The 20682-nt window shown below is 48.1% G+C and overlaps 1 protein-coding gene across 12 annotated transcripts in view; it reads right to left on the bottom strand.

Moving 5' to 3' along the window:
• Nucleotides 1-1524: 1524 nt before the first annotated feature.
• The window catches only part of CTNND1 (catenin delta 1), a 246753-nt gene continuing 227595 nt past the window's right edge, over nucleotides 1525-20682 (bottom strand). For 7 of the 12 annotated variants that reach the window (XM_086953393.1, XM_086953387.1, XM_086953392.1 and 4 more), the window contains 7 exons: nucleotides 14416-14608; nucleotides 14086-14200; nucleotides 13509-13596; nucleotides 11972-12022; nucleotides 11746-11831; nucleotides 3964-4041; nucleotides 1525-3431 (listed from right to left, as the gene is read on the bottom strand). In XM_086953393.1, the coding sequence (XP_086809519.1) occupies nucleotides 3979-4041; nucleotides 11746-11831; nucleotides 11972-12022; nucleotides 13509-13596; nucleotides 14086-14200; nucleotides 14416-14608 (596 nt within the window). In that variant the 3' untranslated portion in view covers nucleotides 1525-3431; nucleotides 3964-3978. The remainder of the gene's footprint in view (nucleotides 3432-3963; nucleotides 4042-11745; nucleotides 11832-11971; nucleotides 12023-13508; nucleotides 13597-14085; nucleotides 14201-14415; nucleotides 14609-20682) is intronic. The other 5 variants (XM_086953394.1, XM_086953390.1, XM_086953391.1 and 2 more) reach the window with 2 other exon arrangements.

Below are 20682 nucleotides of genomic sequence, written 5' to 3'. Positions count from 1 at the left end.
CGTCCTAAGGAGGAGTCACCTACCTCGTGACTACAAAAGACTTCTTCCAAGACAAAAACAAAGTGCAAACATCCGAGCCAAACACCAGATGGTGATCTATGCACAAGTATACGATCTACAGCTCATATGCCTCAAACATACTAAAATAGCAAAAGTTTCTGGCCCTAAATACTCAGTGTGAACATATTCTAAATTTGTATTGTCTGTACTCTACCACCACTTTGGTGGTAGAATACTCACAATACAAATTTAGAAGAGGGTCGCACTGAGTTTCAAACAGCTTTGTTCATAAACTTATGCTTTCCTGAAATATTATCTGGCCATGTTTCCTCCCCAAATCAGAACTCTACAGTCGACCAATCAAAGTCTACTGTCCATTAACCAGACATGTTACAAAAACATGTGCAAGATCACTTCACACTGAGCTCTCAAACATTACAGCTCCGACTTGAAAATAACTTCCTTAAATTCAAAAAGAATCTTCAGCTTGGTGTATGGATAGCCTGGAGTCCTTTTAACACTGTGCAGCAGCCCACTGCCAACCGCACATGTTGTCTAAACAGCCAGATGTTCAAGACATGCTACTGCCTCAAATCAAGGTCTCAGAGGACATTCATGAATCAACAAGGCTTTAACATCATACTGCGGCATAGTGGCGGAGGGCTCTGGCCTCAAGACACTTCCTCTTTGCTGGGCGGCCTGATTTACTCAAGCTGTGAACCTTGATGGTGCATTACGGTGGTTTGCGGAACCCTAATCCAAATGTTGTATATTACATGCAAACTCCAGATTTCCCCCCACAATGATAGTCAGGTGGGCACAATTATGGGTGACTGGACTTATTTTTAGAAGATCACTAACACGGCCCATCCTCTTAATGTCTGGGAGAAGGTTGCATTAGCCGACGACACTCCGGTAGGGTGCTCCAGTTTTGTTCAGTGCTTCAGACAAACCGCACAGTTAAAAAGTACATCACCTTCAATGTAGACCGCTACACTCACCGGAGGGCGGGGGTGGAGAGTGAGTACAGACCAGTAAAATGTATTGTTACAGAGACAGATGCTGGTGAATGATTATCTAGAAACTGAGCCAATGCATGGGGCACTGTTGCGCACCTGTCATCACAGGAAAACTATTAAAACTAACCCATAGCCACAAAAAAAAAAAATGACATTTGAGAAAAACAATTCAGTTCCCACTCAAAAAATAGCAGGTTTGGCCAGAACCAACCCCAGATTTACACTGCGCAAAAGACTAGATGAAATGAAATAATATCGTACTACGAGAACTGGAGGGGGGTGATGGACAAGGGGGGTAACTCATGCCTTACATAGTCAAAACACAGCTTCTAACTATAGCCCTGCTCAAACACTAGAATCAGATCCTGATATTACAATAATCCATGGATAGGTTCCATCCTCCCCAAGAAGGGCTTCTATGAGGCGAGACCAGACCAGACCAATCTCCATATTTTGATTGTTACTATGCGAGAACACAGGTTTTTATTTTTGGAAGTTTTGATGCTTTTGTTTTGTTTTAAGTTTCTTTATTAGTGTTATTTTTTTTTTTAGTTACAACAAAGGACAATCTAAAAAAGACCCAACAGAATCCCCGATAAAAAGATAAGCATCTTAAAACAAAATTTTAAAAATAAAAGAAAACAGTATGATCATCGCGGAAAATGTACACTGTGCAGTATTGAATTTCTGACAAAACAGGAGAAAGAAGATGGAGTGGTAGGGGGCGGGGGCTTATTTTGTTCAAGGCACCCTGGAATTGTCTACATTGTGATAGAAAAATTTTATTAAAAAAAAATCCACAACAAACATTCTGATCACAGCTTCCTCCACTCCCACAGAACCTCTCTCGAGAGGCGTTTTTAAAACTTTTGGCGAGGTTACAGTGGATTTAAGCCGATAACTTTCTTTCTGATCTTGCAAGACTTATGAAATCCGAGGCAATGATTGGTAGCGAATGAGGTTGCACGCAGCCCCCAAAGGAAACAGTCTGCCATATACAGGTTGCATGGAAAAAGGCAGCAGAGAAAGATCTGCAAAATGAGAAATGGCATATATACACACAAACGCACACAGAGGAAAGTTACTTTGTTAAAATTACATTAAATGAAATTATACAGCGATTGCTTTCCATGACAAACCCTACGCCCTCCATTTCCAGTATAAAAACAAGTGATTAGGTCAGAAAGAATAAAGCTCCTCCTTTTGAAGAAAGTTTTTAGCTTCCTTCTTTCGACAAACAGTAATGCCATACTTCTAAACGCTTACCTCTCTCCACCTCCACCCGTAGCCGCCCCAGGATTGGTTCTGTTTTTCAAAAACAAAATGCACCTGCCAAGACATCTCTGATTAAACCCCAAAGCCAACAGCAGCCGTGGGGTTGTTCAGGTGCATCAATGAGATTGTGGGGTGAAGGCAACAGAAGCGGAGGGTCAGCAATCATTTAGTTCTGGAAAACTACCAGAAAATCTCTATGAACACAGAAAAACAATGCATTTTATTTGGAAGAGCTCAACAGTGCAGCCGTCATTGGCCCAGCTGTCACATGAAGGCTGGGAGCAGCCACATGGCAGGCTGCCTCACCTCTGTGACCCTCCCTCTCTGCTATGAGGGAACACAGCACCCGAACCCCAGGTTACCCAAAAGTGCCCAAGCAGAGAATCTAGACACATCTGTGTGGGGTTACACCCTCCTGTCCTCCAATCTACGGTCCTCCCTGTCGCTCTTGGTCTCTCCGTGCCACCGGCTACACCTGGGCAACATTCCCTGGAATGTAACTACGGTCCCCAAACCCTCTTTCCAGTAATAAAAAAATATAATATGGTTTTAGTGTTCTCAGAGAGAAAAATCAGACACCAACTTCCCCCACAACCATGTCCCTCAAGGTTAGAAAAATGGATTGTCCCGCGGCAAGTTTTTTTTTGTTTTTACATTTTTAAAGACGCATACAAATTGTCACTCCAAAAATCATCTTGTCATAGTTCAACTGTTGGCTTCTAAGGGTCCAGTGCTCCAAAGGTAAATCTCCCCCCTCCACCAGCGTTTTAACTGCAGGATGAGGGGCCGCACACACAAGTGTTCTCGGCATAGACGAAAAAGGCATTAGAAGGGTATCCAGTGGGCGAGGACGTGGCCATCTGAGGCAGCCATTGCTGCCACGAGCAATGGACGTCGCGCTTCGTGCCGGTGGAGCGAGACAGGGAAGAAAGAATGCAGGGTGCTGTTTGCAGAGAAGCTGGTGTCTACATTAGGGCTTTCAACTTGGGAATCCAAGGCGGCATGGGATGGCAAATCTGGCAGTTGGCACATTTTTCAGTTTGGTTTTTCCAGTCTGACATCAGTCCAAAATTGTAAAGAAAGCTCAGGTGCAGCAGAAAACTCACTCCCGCTAGAGGCAGCAACTTAATTTCTTTGCTGAAAGAGAGAGAAATGGAGGCATTAAAAGATCAGGAGATCTGCCAGGGAGATCGGTGGTACAGCGAGATAGGCGCACACAAGCTTAGATACCAATAAGACTTGCTGAGCAGCCCACAGGGCTCCCCCCCCCACGTCTCCCCTGACCGCCGATTTCAAGTTACACAATATTGCAGCTTCACCAAGGACAGCTTCGCACCCCTCATGTCTTACTGCTGCTGACGCCACTTCTCAGGTAAAACTAGAATCTATTTCTGGAAATAAATGTTGAACTCTATTCCATAAGTACATCTGCAGCGACCAGGTCTGCCTGGGCTTGGACAGAGCGTTGAACATACCATACAGGAGTGGGAAGGCACCCATCATCTCAAAGAAACTATTCAAATGGTTAATCAATTCGAATCAGACATGCACATACAATTAAAATGGAAGTCGGGATCTGGTGATCATAAGATGCCCAATTCTTCGTTTGATTGCCACTCTTGATTACACCAGCCAGGGCCTGCGGCACCCATAAAACAAAGGACTTTACCTACACAGGAGGAGTTTACAGCGGCTCCTCATAACCATCCCTGAGAATCAGAGACACCCTGCTGCCAGCAAAGTTTTCCTGTGATTGGGAGGGGGACAAGGTGTTAGTATGGAAGAAAGGAGAGGCCCCTCTGCCAGGGAGATGGTTAGTACAGCGAGACAGGTGCACACAAGCTCAGATACCAACGCGGATACATCCCTGATGGTTGTTGCGCGACAATGAACCAATACAGAGAGCACAAGGCATAGGTGTGGTGGGGAAGCATAGCGGAGGGTGGACAACCTCTCGAACAGGTGCAATGACTGAGGACCAGTGGAGGAAGCATCGGAATGGACTGCAGATGTTGGACTTAATCTAGGATTGAATATCATCTGATGGCCAACAAGTAGATGAAACACTGGGAAGAGAATACACCGGTCTTGGTGAGAGATGCTGGTAATTGATGTTGGACCTACAGGTTGAATAGCAAAAGTTCGACAGATGCGTATGAAGAGGTCGACTCTATTAAGATGTAATGCATGGATGATAAAGGTGACTAGCCTCGAGGAGAGACAATGGAGTAGGTTAATGAAAGCAGGTGGACGGTCGTCAATGGAGGAATGTGCACAGGTGGAAGGGAGGAATGGAATGGGTGGATGGTCTGCATGGAAGCTTGGACAGGTGGGTAAATTGTACCAAATAGTACCATGGAGGCAATGCACCCCAAAGTGTTAATTTGTTGAGGCAAGGAGACTGATGTACGGAGAAATGGATCACCAAGGCATGTAATTCAGTGGAAGAAATTGCAAATGCTACTTACCAGTATGCATCTGTTCTTGGCATGTAGGGCTGCTGACATTCATATCTGTGCATAGATCGCCGCCTAGTGTTGGGTCCGGATGATTGCACATTGTTGTCCTGGAAGAGTCTTCGAAGTATCACGAGTTAGGTGGCTCCTCCCCTGGACTACAGTGCGCATGGGCATCGACTCCATCCCCAGATTGTTTTTAGCCATTGTGGCCAAGATGGAGTGAAACTCAGTGAATGATGACCATGCCATGAAATGATATGTGAACACTGCAGCTGCTACAGGCGCCGGGGAGGAGGGCGGGCGATATGAATGTCAGCAGCCCTACATGCCAAGAACAGATGCATACTGGTAAGTAGCATTTGCAGTTCGAGGCATGTGGGCTGCTGAATTCATATCTGTGCATAGAATACATAGCAGTCCCTCCATTAGCGGCGGCCGCCCGTGCCAGCTGCAGTAGTTTGGAAAAGTGTCTTGAGAACAGCCTGCCCTACAGCTGCCTGCTGTTTGGAGTGCACGTCTACACAGTAATGCTTAGTAAATGTATGTGTGGTAGACCATGTGGCTGCTCTACATATGTCCTCTAAGGGAATGTTTCCAAGGAAAGCCATAGAGGCCCCCAACTTTCTGGTGGAGTGGGCTCTAGGTGGAATGGTAAGAGTGCGTTTTGCCTTTGCATAGCAGACTTGAATACATTTCACGATCCACCTAGCAATACCAGCCTTGGAAATAGGGTTACCTTTGTGATGTGGCGCAAAGGCAACAAAAAGCTGCTTAGTCTTTCTAAAATCCTTGGTCCTATCAATGTAATACATTAGGGCCCGTTTAACGTCAAGGGTGTGGAGCATCCGCTCCGCCAGTGACTCTGGATTTTGAAAGAACACCGGCAACTCAATGGTTTGGTTGATGTGGAACTGAGACACAACCTTGGGTAGAAATTTAGGGTTAGTGCGGAGCACTACCCTGTTTGAATGAACTTGGAAGAAAGGCTCTTGGATTGTGAGGGCTTGCAGTTCACTAACCCTCCGTAGCGATGTAATTGCTACAAGGAAAGCCACTTTCCATGTCAAGAACTGAATCTCGCAGGAATGTAGTGGCTCAAAGGGAGGACCCATCAGTCTTGTAAGAACCACATTGAGGTTCCATTCAGGAGCTGGTGGAGTCCGTGGCGGAATGACTCTTGAGGCCTTCCAGAAATGCTTTGATGGCAGGCACTTTGAAAAGTGAAAGGTGCTGTCTATTTTGGAGGTATGCGGCCATCGCAGACAGGTGAATGCGAATGGAAGTATATGCCAGATTACACTTGTATAGATGGAACAGGTAACAGATGATGTTCTGAATAGAAGCATCTAGTGGATCAATGTGGTGGTTTGCGCAATAGATGACAAACTGTTTCCATTTTGCCGCATAACATGCTCTAGTAGTGGGCTTCCTTGCCTCCCGAATGATGTCCATGCAATTGGGAGGAAGGTTGAGGTAGCCAAACTCTAGGACTTCAGGAGCCAGATCGCCAGGTTGAGCTGTTGCGGATCTGGGTGCTGAATGTCGCCATGGCTCTGCATCAGAAGGCTGGGTGTGAGATGAAGCCTTTGATGCGGTACCACTGAGTTCCAGAAACGTGGTGTACCATGGTTGGCGAGCCCACGTTGGAGCAACTAGGATGAGAGTCATCGAGTGCTGCCTGAGCTTGCGCGCCACCAGCGGTATCAGAGGTGCTGGGGGAAAAGCGTATGCAAATCTGCCTGACCAGTTCATCCACATCGCATTGCCCTGCGATTGCGGGTGTGGGAACCTGGCGGCGAAGCTTTGGCATTTTGCGTTCTCCCTTGTGGCGAACAGGTCGATCTCTGGATGACCCCACTGCTGGAAGTACGGCTGGAGTACTGATGGATGTATCTCCCACTCGTGCATTTGGTGGCTGTGCCTGCTGAGCAGGTCCGCCATCTGACTGTCCTTGCCTGGGAGATGTTCCGCCATGAGGAAAATGTTCCTCTGAATGGCCCACTTCCACATGCTCTGAGCCAGATGAGACAGCTGCGGAGAGTGTGTGCCTCCCTGTTTCTGAATGTAGTACATGGCTGTCATGTTGTCCGTTCGGATCAACACGACCTTGTTGCACAGATGTACTTTGAATGCTTTTAAGGCCATGAAGATTGCCATCAGTTCCAGTACATTGATGTGCATCTTCCTTTGCTGTAGTGTCCATAGTCCCTGCACCGTGTATTGGAGTACATGCGCTCCCCAACCCTGGAGAGAAACGTCCGTCGTCAGGATGATCTGCGGCACAGGCTCTTGAAACGGTCGGCCCTTGCAAAGGTTTCGTGGATTCCACCAATGCAGAGAGTTGTATGCCCGACCGCTCACCAACACTAGGTCTTTTAACTGCCCGTGAGCCTGAGTCCACTGACGTGCTAAGCACTCCTGAAGCGGACGCATATGTAGTCTCGCGTGTGGGACTATGGAGTTGCAGGAGGCCATCATGCCTATCAACTGCATGAACACTCTCGCTGGAAGCGAGTGTTGAGGTCTGAATCTTTGGATCAGCGACTGAATGCTGTTGACTCTCACTGAATTCGGCTGCGCAGTGGCCGCCAGAGTGTTTATAGTCGCACCCAGATACTGCCGTATGTGGGCGGGCTGGAGATGTGATTTTGGATAATTCAGTGAGAAACCCAGATCGTGCAGAAGGTGAATGGTGAGGGACACGTGGTCGGCACACTGCTGGGCCGATTTCGCTTGAATGAGCCAGTCGTCCAGATAGGGGTAGACGTGGATGTTTTGACGTCTCAGATGCGCCGCCACCGTCGCTAGGCACTTTGTGAAGACCCTCGGCGCTGTGGTGACCCCAAAAGGCAAAACCTTGAACTGGTAGTGCTGGTTTTGAATGGTGAACCTGAGGTACTTTCTGTGTGAAGGATGCAGTGGAATGTGAAAGTACGCATCCTTGAGGTCCAGAGTTGCCAGGAAGTCCCCTTGCCGAAGCAGTGGGAGAACCTGCTGCAGCGTGAGCATATGGAAATGTTCCGACAGAATGTAAAAGTTTAGAGGTCTGAGGTCTAGGATGGGCCTGAGGGATCCGTCCTTCTTTGGAATCAGAAAGTACAGGGAGTAAACTCCTGTACCTTGTTCTTGCAGGGGCGCGAGCTCTATTGCTCCTTTTTGCAGCATGACGTTGACCTCCTGCTGCAACAAGTGCAAGTGCTCGCCGGACATAGGACGGCTCTTTGGGGGTATGTTGGGTGGAGTGGATGTGAGCTCCAGACAATAACCATATTGGATAAGAGATCTGACCCAACTGTCCGTGGTGATGGATTTCCATACGGGCAGGAACTGCTGGAGTCTCCCCCCGACCGGTGTAGCGTGGTCGGGGGGCAGTGACAAGGCGTCACTGTTTGTTGGCGGTGGAGGACCTGGAGCTGTTATTACCACGTCCTCTGCCCTTGACGTTGTTGCCACGGTATCCACCCCGACCCTTGTTGGTATAGGAGGGTTGGGTGTTACTCTTATAGAACTGCGTTGACTGTGACGCTTGACCCCTCGAGGTGCCTCTGTTATTGGAGCGACGAAAGGAACCACCCCGAAACTGCTGTGACTGCAAGGCACCCATAGACTTGGCAGTGTCGGTGTCCTTTTTCATTTTCTCGAGGGTGGTATCGACTTCTGGGCCAAACAGGTGGTCTGGGTTGACAGTTTGGTTGAGGATGGTAGTTTGAATGTCTGGTTTGAAACCGGATATTCTGAGCCATGCATGTCTACGCAGTAGAACGCTAGTGTTTATCGCTCTTGAGGCGGTGTCAGCCACATCCAGAGCGCACTTAATTGAAGCATTGGTGATAAGCTTCCCCTCCTGTATCAACATTTCTGCTCCTTCCTTATATTGATCTGGTAAGTGCTGTAGAAGGGTCTCTAAAGTGTCGTAGTGTGCCCTGTCGTAACGCGCAAGCAGTGCCTGTGTTGGATATGCGCCATATGTTGGCTGCCTGCGCAGCAACACGCTTCCCCGAAGCCTCAAATACTTTTGATTCCTTGTCTGGGGGAGGAGCATCACCCGTAGTCTGTGAGTTGGCTCTTTTGCGAGCATTGGAGACAACCAAGGAATCCAGAGGCAACTGTCCTTTGATGTATGTTGGATCAGTGGGCGCTGCCTTGTACTTTTTGTCAATACGTGGGTTGACGACTCTTGCTCGGGTGGGCTCCTTGAAGACCTCTGGCGCATGTTTCAACACCCCTTTTAGCATTGGCAAAGTCTTTACAGTTTTTTCAGCGACTGAAAAGGTGTCAAAAAGAAAATCTATGTCTACTGGGTCAGCATGGAGATCGACGTCATGGTTGGCTGCCGCCCTTTTCAATTAGAGCATTGAAAGCTGCAGAGTCCTCAGTTGGGGAAGTTTTTGCTGAAAAGAGCTGAGGCTCCTGTCCTGAATGCGGGTCCCCAGGGTCGCCACCAGCAGACCAAGGCTCAGTCACATCCTCTGGGTCGGAGTAGACTGGGTAGGCATACTCATCCTCGTCGTTACCATCACCCTCCTCAACATTAGAATGAGTGGGTGAAAGTTCATGGCCTTGAGGTGATGCAGGCTCCAAAGGGGCAGAGGCACCAGCAGAGTTTATCTTTTTCTTAAGTGGGATTTGGAAATGCTCCAAAGCTGGTTCAGGGGTGATTTTCCGTTTAAGGAGAGAGAGTTTGCCCGTGTTGGCGTCGATGATTACTTCTCGACGCTCTTCTTCTGCCAGTGGTTGGTGGCGCGGGTTTGGAACCACCAACGATGCCTTCGGCGTCAAAGATAACTTCAAGGGCCCCCCGGCCCCAGGCTTTGCTGTGAAAGCCTTCTGCGCCGTTTTCGGCGGTAACGTGAACAGAATCGGCGTCGGCGCTTTCGCCGGTTTCTGGAGAGGCTTGGGCGGCACAGTGTCCTTCGGCTCGACTGTTGCGGCCCCCTCCCTAATACGTTGAAGGGACTCTGTGACCTTTTTAGTGAACGAGGCGGAGGGACGCACCGACTCGAGAGAGTCTTCCGAAGCAGATTTTGGGCCGGCGACCGAGGCCGCAGTCTTCGGAGCAGACGCAGCTGCCCCCTTGGCCTTGTCGATTGGAAGCGGGTCAGTGATAGACTTGGGGTCGTCCTGCCGCTTTTTCGTGGTCTTCTTATGGTCGTCGACCTTCTTGGTATCGATGCGACTTAAGTGCGTCGACCAACTTCGGCGCCGACGCAGCTGCGTCGGCCGTCTTCACCTTCGGCTTCGACACCGTAGTCTTCGGGTCGGCCATTTTGGCGTGTCCCTTGAGCTCGACGGCCATCTTGGATTTCTTCGGCGCCGAGGCCTCCGAAGCCTTCTACCCGACCAGTGCGACTTGCGCTTTCGGTTTCGATAAGTCTGGCGTCGAGACCGATGGTTTCACTTTCGGTTTCTGTACCGTAAGTGGTGCCGTATCAATGTCCGTGGCCGGGCCGGAAGGCGGAGCCGTGGGACGGGAATCAAGACTTTGGGTAAGGCCCGAAGGCGATCCCTCGGCCTGGGCCTTAGAATGGTGGCTGGCCCCGGAGTCAGTGTGAGGGAGCTCCTCTTCCGAGCTATCCTCCACGGTGGCAATGGCCCCGTCGTCGTCCCCTACCTCCTCGACGACTTCATCGAAATCCTCGTCTTCCGCGTCGTAGTCTTCCTCGACCTCCGACGCCGGGTTGGATTCCGTGATATCTTGGATAGTGTCGTTGCCGACATCCTCCGTGTCGAAGATGTCCGTCGGAGTGGGTGCCGATCGCTGGGTCTGCAGTCTTGCAGCTCGGCGGAGCTTAAGTGTCTTCTTCGACCGGAACTTGGAGCAGGCCATACACTTGGCCTCGTCGTGGTCCGGCGACAAGCACTTATTGCACACTGGGTGCACGTCGATATGTGGGTACTTCGAGGCACACACCGGGCACCTCTTAAATGGACTTCGTTCCATGATGAAGTAGTTTGGAGCGTCGTGTAGGCCCGTCCGCGCCGAAAGCACGCGGAAGGGCAGAGTCGGCTCTGAGTCGATGAAACAAACGAACCCGAACAATAGACAATACCGACGCAAGTCCTAAAGACCTTTTGGTCTCAAGAGAAGTTAAACAACTATCGATTCCGACAGAGGGAACCGAAACACATCCGAACCCAATGGCGGAAAAAAACAATCTGGGGATGGAGTCGATGCCCATGCGCACTGTAGTCCAGGGGAGGAGCCACCTAACTGGTGATACTTCGAAGACTCTTCCAGGACAACAATGTGCAATCATCCGGACCCAACACTAGGCGGCGATCTATGCACAGATATGAATTCAGCAGCCCACATGCCTCGAACCTAGAATGACACCAGATTCCATGTCAGTAGCACAGACACTACACAGACTACATCAGGTCTGAAAGAAACTTAGAAAGGTGTTGGACTACTTTGGTGTTCTGCACGATAGGAACCTGTTCGAATGCTGGTCGGGTAGACTGACACACTAGGGGTCTCAATGGGTGGGGGTTTTTTTGGATGCAGAGTTGGCCTGGACTAAACCATGCTAGAATCGTATTCTGGTGTTCCATGGTCAGATGCACGAGGCAGTGGGTCTTCGATTGGATGATACAGTAATCTCGTAGTGTGGGTTGATCATAGGGTGAGTCTACAGGGGAAGTCTGTTGAACACGTGCTTGGTAAATGGATGCACAATGGTGGTTGTCTGATCAATTAAATGAAGGATGTGCATTATTGGTTGATGTATGTTGAGTGGAAAAGTTGAAATGGTGTCCAGTCAGTGAATGGTTTTTGCATTAGTAAGGGATGATCCAGTTGCGCTGTGGACTGGAGATTCAAGGGAAATATGGAAATCCTGGCATCAGATGTTTGGCTAAAAACCCATTCATAGAAAGACAGTGACTTGAGTTTTATATTGAACAGTTGAAGCTAGCAGGGAATGACCTAACGGCCAGTACGGATTCCTTGAACTTGTAAAAGAAAAACTATAAAGAGGCGGGGGGAGACTCACCTCTAATGGTTCCAGTTCTGAAAAATCACGAGATCTGTTCATGGTCCTGTTATTGGTGTCCCGGTCGTTTAGTGTGGAGTACGGGTCTTGATTCCATGAGGGAAGAGAGCACAAAGTTAGTAATTTCATAGAGGACAGAAAGAAGGTTAGGGAGGCGTAAAAAGGAGATCACTGGGAGAAAGAAGGAGACATTAGGATAAGGAGGAGACTAAGGGGTGGCACCCACCTGGTCCCAGGCTGTTCATTGGAATCATGTCTCGATCTGATTTCTTATTATCTGGAAGAAAGGAGAGCAAATTAACATCAAACACACAGGGCACAGTCTGTGACTGCAGACACACTGATAACTGGAGCCAAAGCCTCACATGAGGAATCTGGTCCTTTGTGGCCACTTCAAAACAAGCTTACTTCTCTGTGGAGCAGCAACTTCAACCCAAGCACACAGCACCATGGAGCAACACCTTCAACCCAAGCACACAGCTTTAAGAGTAACAACCACACAACCCAAGCACCATGGAGCAACACCTTCAACCCAAGCACACAGCACCATGGAGCAACACCTTCAACCCAAGCACACTGCTCCAGGGAGCAGCAACGTCACGCCAAGCACACTGCTCCAGGGAGCAGCAACGTCACGCCAAGCACACTGCTCCAGGGAGCAGCAACGTCACGCCAAACACACTGCTCCATGGAGCAAGCTCACGCCAAGCACACTGCTCCATGGAGCAACCTCACACCAAGCACACTGCTCCATGGATCAACAACCACAAGTCCAACACAGTCTCCAGGAGAACTGCATCAAACCAAGAAAGCAGTAGAAAAACTCAACTGCTTATGAGTTTAAATAAAACATGCTGCCCATTCTGAACCGACCCTCTGATATGTTATCATTCTGCATTACTACAAGCAGTTACAGAGAAAGGGATCAGGTTTACTGAAGCAGCTTTAACCACATCGCTGCTGTGGTTATTTTTCCCCTGTGCTGGAAATTATTATTCTGCTGCTTTCATGACGAGCTCAGCTCGTCATCAGCACAGCTCAACTGTGCCTCATGACGAGCTGAGCTCGTCATGAGCATGGAAGGGGTTAATAAACATTACAAAACCACTGGTATTCAAACATTTTCATTGCGAAGAAACAATATTGAATTCCTTAATAACAAATCTGGAAGTAAAAAATTGCTCATCTTTTGATAGACATTTGCAACGCCACATATCACATGTTCCAAAGATTCCAGCTTCTAAAAACAACCTGCATCTTCCACAGTGATACCCGATATCTACGGGTCTAGTTTGCACTATATAAAACTGAAAACAAATACTTTGCTTCAAGTCTTCTACCACAGATTGTTAAAAAAAAAAAAAAATCAGGAAGGGAATGCAGTTTTTCCAGAAGTGGCGAGTTTGAGTATTCAAGATAAGGTGGTTCAGCTTAGAGGGCAAGTTTAAACTGGCCTGGGCGGTTGCTTTAACAATTCAAACCAAGCACACAGCTCCTTCAGAACAAGCCCACAGCTCTATGGACTAACTTGTCTCAATCCACCCCACTGCCTCTTTGAGGCAACAGTCTCTCAGTGCACTCGGCAGACTCTTTCCAAACTAGAGCGGCCACTACACATTCTCAGAAGGGGCATTACGGAGTAAACACTTTCACATCGAATCCTTACAGCTCCAACATATACCCATGAGGGAGGAGAGAAGAACTAAGCTGAGCGGCAAGAAAGAATCCCAGACCAGAAACAGGAAGGTCACAAAAACACTCACCAGCCTTCTGGTTCTTGTCGATGAGTGGCAACGTGCTGTCGTCATAGCTAGTGCCACCCTGGTTGCGAGGGCCGTTGGCGAGATTTACCTACAGCCAAACAGTAAATGCAGCATAAAAAAAATTGTCAATGTTAATCTACTCTGGAGCCTCCTTCAACATGGATACAACACAGCTACTTCAAAAGATAGACATGTTATTATTCACCTGAGACCCTTTGTTTTTTTAAGGCTACACGTTCCCAGAGAAAACTTAAATATGCCTTTTTGTTTAAAGAAAAAAGACCCACCCGCCCATCCGCCATGGTTTCCTGAGGTTAGAGGAGAATCATGGACTCATTAACATGCGGTTCTAACAGTGGGACCTAACTGCCTGTGAGTGGCTGACATCACAAGCACACTAAGACACCAAGGGGATCAACCTTTCCTTGTTTGGAAAAGGACCTTCTCCAAGAAGGTGGGTGGCATTTTTTGATGTTCAGCTCACAGACCCAATAAACCCCAACCTTCATAGGGATGTACAAGGAGCTAGCTCTGAAGACGATGGGGTTACCATTGCAGACAATCTAGGTGACCGTACCTGAAAATCCGTCTTCTTCCAGCCCTCCTTCTCCAGTGGTTTCCTCAAGTCCTTGTAACCCCACACAGTCTGAAGCACAAGGCCTGCTGCCCGGACCTCCCTCTCAGAGCGGTTTCTGGTGGCAAAAGAGAAATGAAACAGAGAAACCTCAACTAGGGTCAAAGGTAGAGTGAGCACGAGATGAGACGGGGAAACCATGGTAAGCAAGGTCAGCACAAAAGGATATATGGAGACAGAGCAGATCAAAAAACTAACTGATTCAGATTAGTCTATTTTAATACAACAACCCAAAAACACCAACTAGGAAACATTTCAAAAGGAACCACTCACCCAGACTTGTTGATCAGCACAATTTTCTCAATTCCTTGCGTCTCACGCATCTTCTTTGCTGCCTCGAGATTGTTTAAGATGACCTCGTTGATGGTGTTGAGGATGGAAACCACAGTATCTTCTGACAGGTTTCGGGCTGGTGTCTGCTGCCCCCCTGGAAGGTTCATCACCAGGTTGGGAATGGCATATTTTCCTAAGAGAGGAGCACAGGAATTGAGGGATGCACAGATTAGACAGCAAGATAGAGACCAAAATTGACAAACTGATCCAGGGGAAGGAAGTGCAAACAAACACACATTCGGCTCCCGGTGCGAGACCGTTCGCCACAAAAGCTTAAAGTTCACAAAATTTGCCATGGACCATGGGATTCCAGTTTTGTTGAAAGATTTAGAAAAATGATTCAAACCCCATTTATTTGTTTAGGAAAATGTTCACTAATAACAGTCTGCGGTTAACAAAGCGCGTTCTGCAGGCAGGCCAAAGAAGTAGCGTACTCCAAACCTCATACAGGCATGCGAGGTAAGTGCAGGCGGTCCTAAGCAATTCTGACTGGCTACTTCAGCCAACAATATGGTCAATAACACACCAGCCTTTTCTGATTGGATGTAAGAGTGGCCATACAGACTGCGATTCTTTCAGCATTCTGGCGGGCCACCCTTTCGAATAATTGAAAAGGACCATATGCAGGGTCATTCGGATTAGCTGCTGTCAGGCAATTTCCGCTGCGTCGATAAAGAACCATCATTTGAGTATTTGAACTTCTGACTCAAAACACCTTAACTGCTTCCACGAAAGAAGGGGAAGAAGTTTGCTACTTACCAGTATGCATCTGTTCTTGGCATGTAGGGCTGCTGACATTCACATCTGTGCGTAGATCGCCGCCTAGTGTTGGGTCCGGATGATTGCACATTGTTGTCCTGGAAGAGTGTAAGTATCACGAGATAGGTGGCTCCTCCCTTGGACTACAGTGCGCATGGGCATCCTCTCCATCCTCAGATTGTTTTCCGCCATTGTGGCAGAGGTGGGGTGTTGTACAGTAAGGGATGTCCATCCAAAGAGTGAATGCTACAGCTGCGACCGGCACCTGGGAGGCGGGTTGGCGATATGAATGTCAGCAGCCCTACATGCCAAGAACAGATGCATACTGGTAAGTAGCATATTCCTTCGAGGGATGTGGGCTGCTGAATTCATATCTGTGCATAGAATGTATAGCAGTATCTCCCCTAGCGTTGGCTGCCTGTGCCAGCTGCAGCAGTCTGAAAGAGTGTTTTGAGAACAGCCTGTCCTACAGCAGCTTGCGGTTTGGAATGTACATCTACACAGTAGTGTTTGGTAAATGTATGTATGGTTGTCCATGTGGCTGCTCTACAAATTTTGTGTAAAGGAATGTTTCCCAGAAAAGCCATGGATGCCCCTAGTTTGCGTGTAGAATGCGCCCTAGGGGGAACTGTTAAGGAGCTTATTGCCTTTAAGTAACATATCTGAATGCATTTAACGATCCATCTGGCTATCCCCGATTTAGAAATGGGGTTGCCTTTGTGTTGTGGGGAGAAAGCAACAAACAACTGTTTTGTTTTTCGAAATGCTTTAGTTCTATCTATGTAATATAGTAGAGCTCTTTTGACGTCTAGAGTATGCAAGGCCCTTTCTGCAACCGTCTGTGGGTTTTGAAAGAACACCGGCAGGTCTATTGTTTGATTTATATGGAACTGGGATACCACTTTTGGCATGAATTTTGGGTTGGTTCTGAGAACTACTCTATTTGCATGTACTTGAATGAATGGATCCTGAATAGTTAGGGCTTGCAGCTCACTAACTCTAAGTGAAGCCACTTTCCAAGTAAGAAATTGTAGTTTGCACGAGTGTAGTGGTTCAAAAGGTGGTCCCATAAGTCTGGTTAAAACTACGTTCAAATTCCAGACTGGTGAAGGTGGGTGCCTTGGGGGAATTACTTGTTTAAGTCCCTACATGAATGATTTAATTGCTGGCACTTTAAATAGTGAGAGGTGTTGCCTGTTTTGGAGATATGCTGCCAACGCAGCTAGATGTATCCTGATGGAGGAGTAGGCTAAGTTGCAACGTTGTAGGTGCAAGAGATAGCAAATGAGGTTTTGTGTGGAAGCGTCTAATGGGTTTATGTCGTTGTTTCTGCTGTAAATGATGAATCGTTTCCACTTTGCCGCATAACATGCCCTGGTAGTGGGTCTTCTAGCCTCTTTGATAATATTCATGCAGTCTGGAGGCAAGTTCAGGTATCCAAGCTCTAGGATCTCAGGAGCCAGATCGCTAGGTTCAGTTGTTGTGGATCTGGGTGTTGGATTTCGCCACGGTTCTGAGTTAGAAGACTGGGTGTTAGTCGCAGTCTTTGATGAGGCACCAGTGACAGTTCCAGGAACGCCGTGTACTATGGTTGCCTCGCCCATGTGGGAGCAACTAGGATAAGAGTTAGTGAATGTTGGCGTATTTTGCGTGCCACTAGCGGTATTAGTGGAGCTGGGGGAAAAGCGTACGCAAATTTGCCTGACCAGTTCATCCATATCGCATTGCCCTGCGACTGCGGATGTGGGAACCTGGCGGCAAAGTATTGGCATTTTGTGTTTTCACTTGTGGCAAACAGATCTATCTCCGGTTGTCCCCATTTCCGGAAGAATGGTTGGAGCACATTGGGGTGAATCTCCCATTCGTGCATCTGTTGACTGTGCCTGCTGAGCAGGTCGGCCATCTGATTCTTTGCCTGGGAGGTGTTCTGCCATGAGAAACATGTTCCTTTGAATGGCCCATTTCCACATGCTTTGAGCCAGATGCGAATGCTGTGGGGAGTGTGTCCCTCCTTGTTTCTGGATAGAATACATCGCTGTCATGTTGTCCGTCCGGATCATCAGTCTTGTTGCAGAAGTGTTTTTTGAATGCTTTTAGTGATAGGAAGATTGCCATCAACTCCAGAAGGTTGATGTGCATTTTTTTCTGTTGCATAGTCCATAGTCCCTGAACTGTGTAATGCAGGACATGAGCTCCCCAGCCTTGCAGGGATGCGTCCGCTGTCATCACGATTTGTGGGACAGGCTCTTGGAACAGTCGTCCTTTGCAAAGGTTTTGTGGATTCCACCAATGCAGAGAGTTGTATGCTTGACTGGTCACCAACACTAGGTCTTTTATTTGCCCTTGAGCCTGGTTCCACTGCCTTGCTAGGCACTCTTGAAGCGGACGCATGTGTAACCTGGCATGAGGGACTATGAATATGCACGAGGCCATCATGCCTATGAGTTGCATAAACACTCTAGCTGGCAATGAGTGTTGGGGTCTGAACCTTTGGATTAAGGTTTGCATTCCGTTGATTGGTGCTGCGTTGGGATATGCCTTTGCTGCTAGTGAATTTATTGTTGCTGCCAGGTACTGTTGTACGTGGGAGGGTTGCAGGTGGGATTTTGGGTAGTTTAGCGAAAAGCCCAGGCTGTGCATGAGGTGAATGGTCTTTGAAATGTGGCTGGCACATTGCTGGGCTGATGGCGCGTGTATTAGCCAATCGTCCAGATATGGGTAGACATGAATGTGTTGTCTCGTGAGATGAGCCGCCACTGTTGCCAGGCATTTGGTGAACACCCGTAGAGCTGTTACACCGAATGGTAGGACTTTGAACTGGTAGTGTTGCCCTTGAATTGTAAACCGTAGATACTTTGTGAGCAGGGTGTATTGGTATATGAAAGTATGCGTCCTTGAGGTCTAGAGTTGCTAGGAAGTCTCCCTGTTGAAGAAGCGGTAAGACTTGTTGGAGTGAGCATATGAAAATGCTCTGACAAAATGTACATGTTGAGGGGCCTGAGCGAACCGTCCTTTTTCGGAATGAGGAAGTATAGGGAGTATACTCCCGTTCCTTGATGTTGTAGTGGGACTGGTTCTATGGCCCCCTTTTGTAGCATACTGATGACCTCTTGCTGCTGTAATGTTATATGTTCCTGCAACATTGGACGGTGCACAGGTGGTATGTTGGGTGGTGTTGACGTGAGTTCTAGGCAATAGCCATGTTGGATAATTAGCCTAACCCACCTGTCTGTAGTGATGTTTAACCAGACTGGCAGGAATTGTTGTAGTCTTCCCCCGACCGGTGTTATATGGTCTGGGGGGTAGTGCCAAGAAGTCACTGTTTGGTGTTAGTGGCGGATCTATTGGCGTTGCCTCCACGACCCCTGCCCTTTGTGTTATTCCCTCTGTATCCACCCCGGTTTGTGTTTTTACTGTATGTGGATTGCGGATTAGTTTTGTAAGTGGAGGATTGCTGCGATGTGTTACCTTGCACTCCTCCTCTATAACTTGAGCGATGAAAGGAGCCTCTGTGTTGTTGGGACTGAAGGGCTCCCATGGACTTTGCCGTTTCGGTGTCCTTTTTCATTTTGTCCAGAATTGAGTCAACTGCTGGACCAAACAAGAAATCTGGATTTATAGGCTGGTTAAGAATTGTGGCCTGTACTTCGTTTTTGAATCCAGATATGCGAAGCCATGCGTGCCTTCTAAGCAGCACGCTTGTGTTAATAGATCTGGCAGCTGTATCTGTGGCGTCTAGAGCATACTTAATGGAGGCATTGGTGATGAGCTTTCCCTCCTGTTCATCTGCCTGCTCTTTGTAAGGCTTGGGTAAATATTGAAGAAGTCCTTCTAAAGTATCATAGTGCGCCCTGTCATATCTGGCCAGCAAGGCCTGTGTATTGGCGATTCTCCATGAGTTTGCTGCTTGAGCCGCTACTCTTTTTCCCGATGCTTCTAAAATCTTAGACTCCTTGTCAGGAGGAGGAGCCTCACCAGTTGTTTGTGAATTTGCACGTTTTCGTGCGTTGGATACTACCAATGAGTCTAAAGGCAGTTGTCCCCTGATGTATGTAGGGTCTACTGGTGCAGCCCTATACTTTCTCTATTCTAGGGTTGATGACACGTGCCCTAGCAGTGTCTTTGAAAATGTCATTTGCGTGCCTAGGACACTCCTTTCTGATGTTGCCAGTGTGTCAAATAGAAAGTCCTCTTCTATAGCATCAGAATGCAGGTCTACATTATGGTAGGTTGCAGCTCTGTCTATTAATGAGTTAAAAGCCACTGTCTTCAGTGGGTGATGGCTTAGCTGGGTATACAGTAGGGTCTGTAATGGGTAGAGCCCCCTCATTGTCTGGCTCACCCCCATCCCCCCATGGGTGTGTATTGTGGTCTACATATGGGTTTTGTATATCTCCAAAACCCCCCTCTGCATCCTGATCTTCATCTAGGTTGTAGTCAGAGCGTGCAGGTGAGTGTGGCATGTATGGAGTAGCAGGTATAGCTGGAGAGATAGGTTGGAAAAGAATAGGAGAGGTAGCACAGTCTCTTTTCTTTTTGAGGGGAATTTTTGAAGATCCTTCACTTGGCACTGGCCTGTTTTTCCTTGTATAAACACATTGCCAGTATTTGGGTCAATATATAGTTTTGACTGATCTTCTGTGGATGGGTCTGGATGGATGATTTCCTCTTCCACAGTTTTTTTGCTTCGGTGCCGTAGTTTTTGGTCTGTCTTTTTTCGGTTCGATCCCTTTACTGGGTTCGACCGCTTTTGGTGCCTGGATTGGTTTTTGAGGTTTTCCGACAGGTTTTGTCGGTCCGACGTCTTTTACTGGCTTCACCACGGTTTTTGGACTGAACGGTTTCGTCGGTTCGGTAACCTGTTTAGGTTTTAGAGTTGCGTCTGGAGTTGGCCGTTTTGGCTCGACGCCCCTTTTCTGATCGATGGGCTTTGGCTCGACCGATCTGGTGTGGTCTACCTTTGGTTTCTGTTTCGGTTAGATGACAGCCTTGGGCGTAGGCTTTTTTAGTTCGTCAACACCCTTTTTTCCTTTTGACCGTTGAACGAGATTTGCTCGATTAGACGGCCTTTGGCTTCGAAGGTCGATTCGACGGCCTTTGGCTTCGAAGGTCGATTCGACGGCCTTTGGCTTCGAAGGTCGATTCGACGGCCTTTGGCTTCGAAGGTCGATTCGACGGCCTTTGGCTTCGAAGGTCGATTCGACGGCCTTTGGCTTCGAAGGTCGATTCGACGGACCGTGGCTTCGAAGGTCGATTCGACGGACCGTGGTTTTGAAGGTCGATTCGACGGCCTTTGGCTTCGAAGGTCGATTCGGCGGCCTTTGGCTTCGAAGGTCGATTCGACGGCCTTTGGCTTCGAAGGTCGATTCGACGGCCTTTGGCTTCGAAGGTCGATTCGACGGCCTTTGGCTTCGAAGGTCGATTCGACGGCCTTTGGCTTCGAAGGTG

The sequence above is a fragment of the Lissotriton vulgaris genome, chromosome 1_2, assembly GCF_964263255.1.
Source record: "Lissotriton vulgaris chromosome 1_2, aLisVul1.2, whole genome shotgun sequence".
In the NCBI taxonomy this organism is placed as follows: Eukaryota; Metazoa; Chordata; class Amphibia; order Caudata; family Salamandridae; genus Lissotriton; species Lissotriton vulgaris.
The sequence above is the reverse complement of the archived record's forward strand: the minus strand, read 5'-3'. Positions and strand labels throughout refer to the sequence as shown.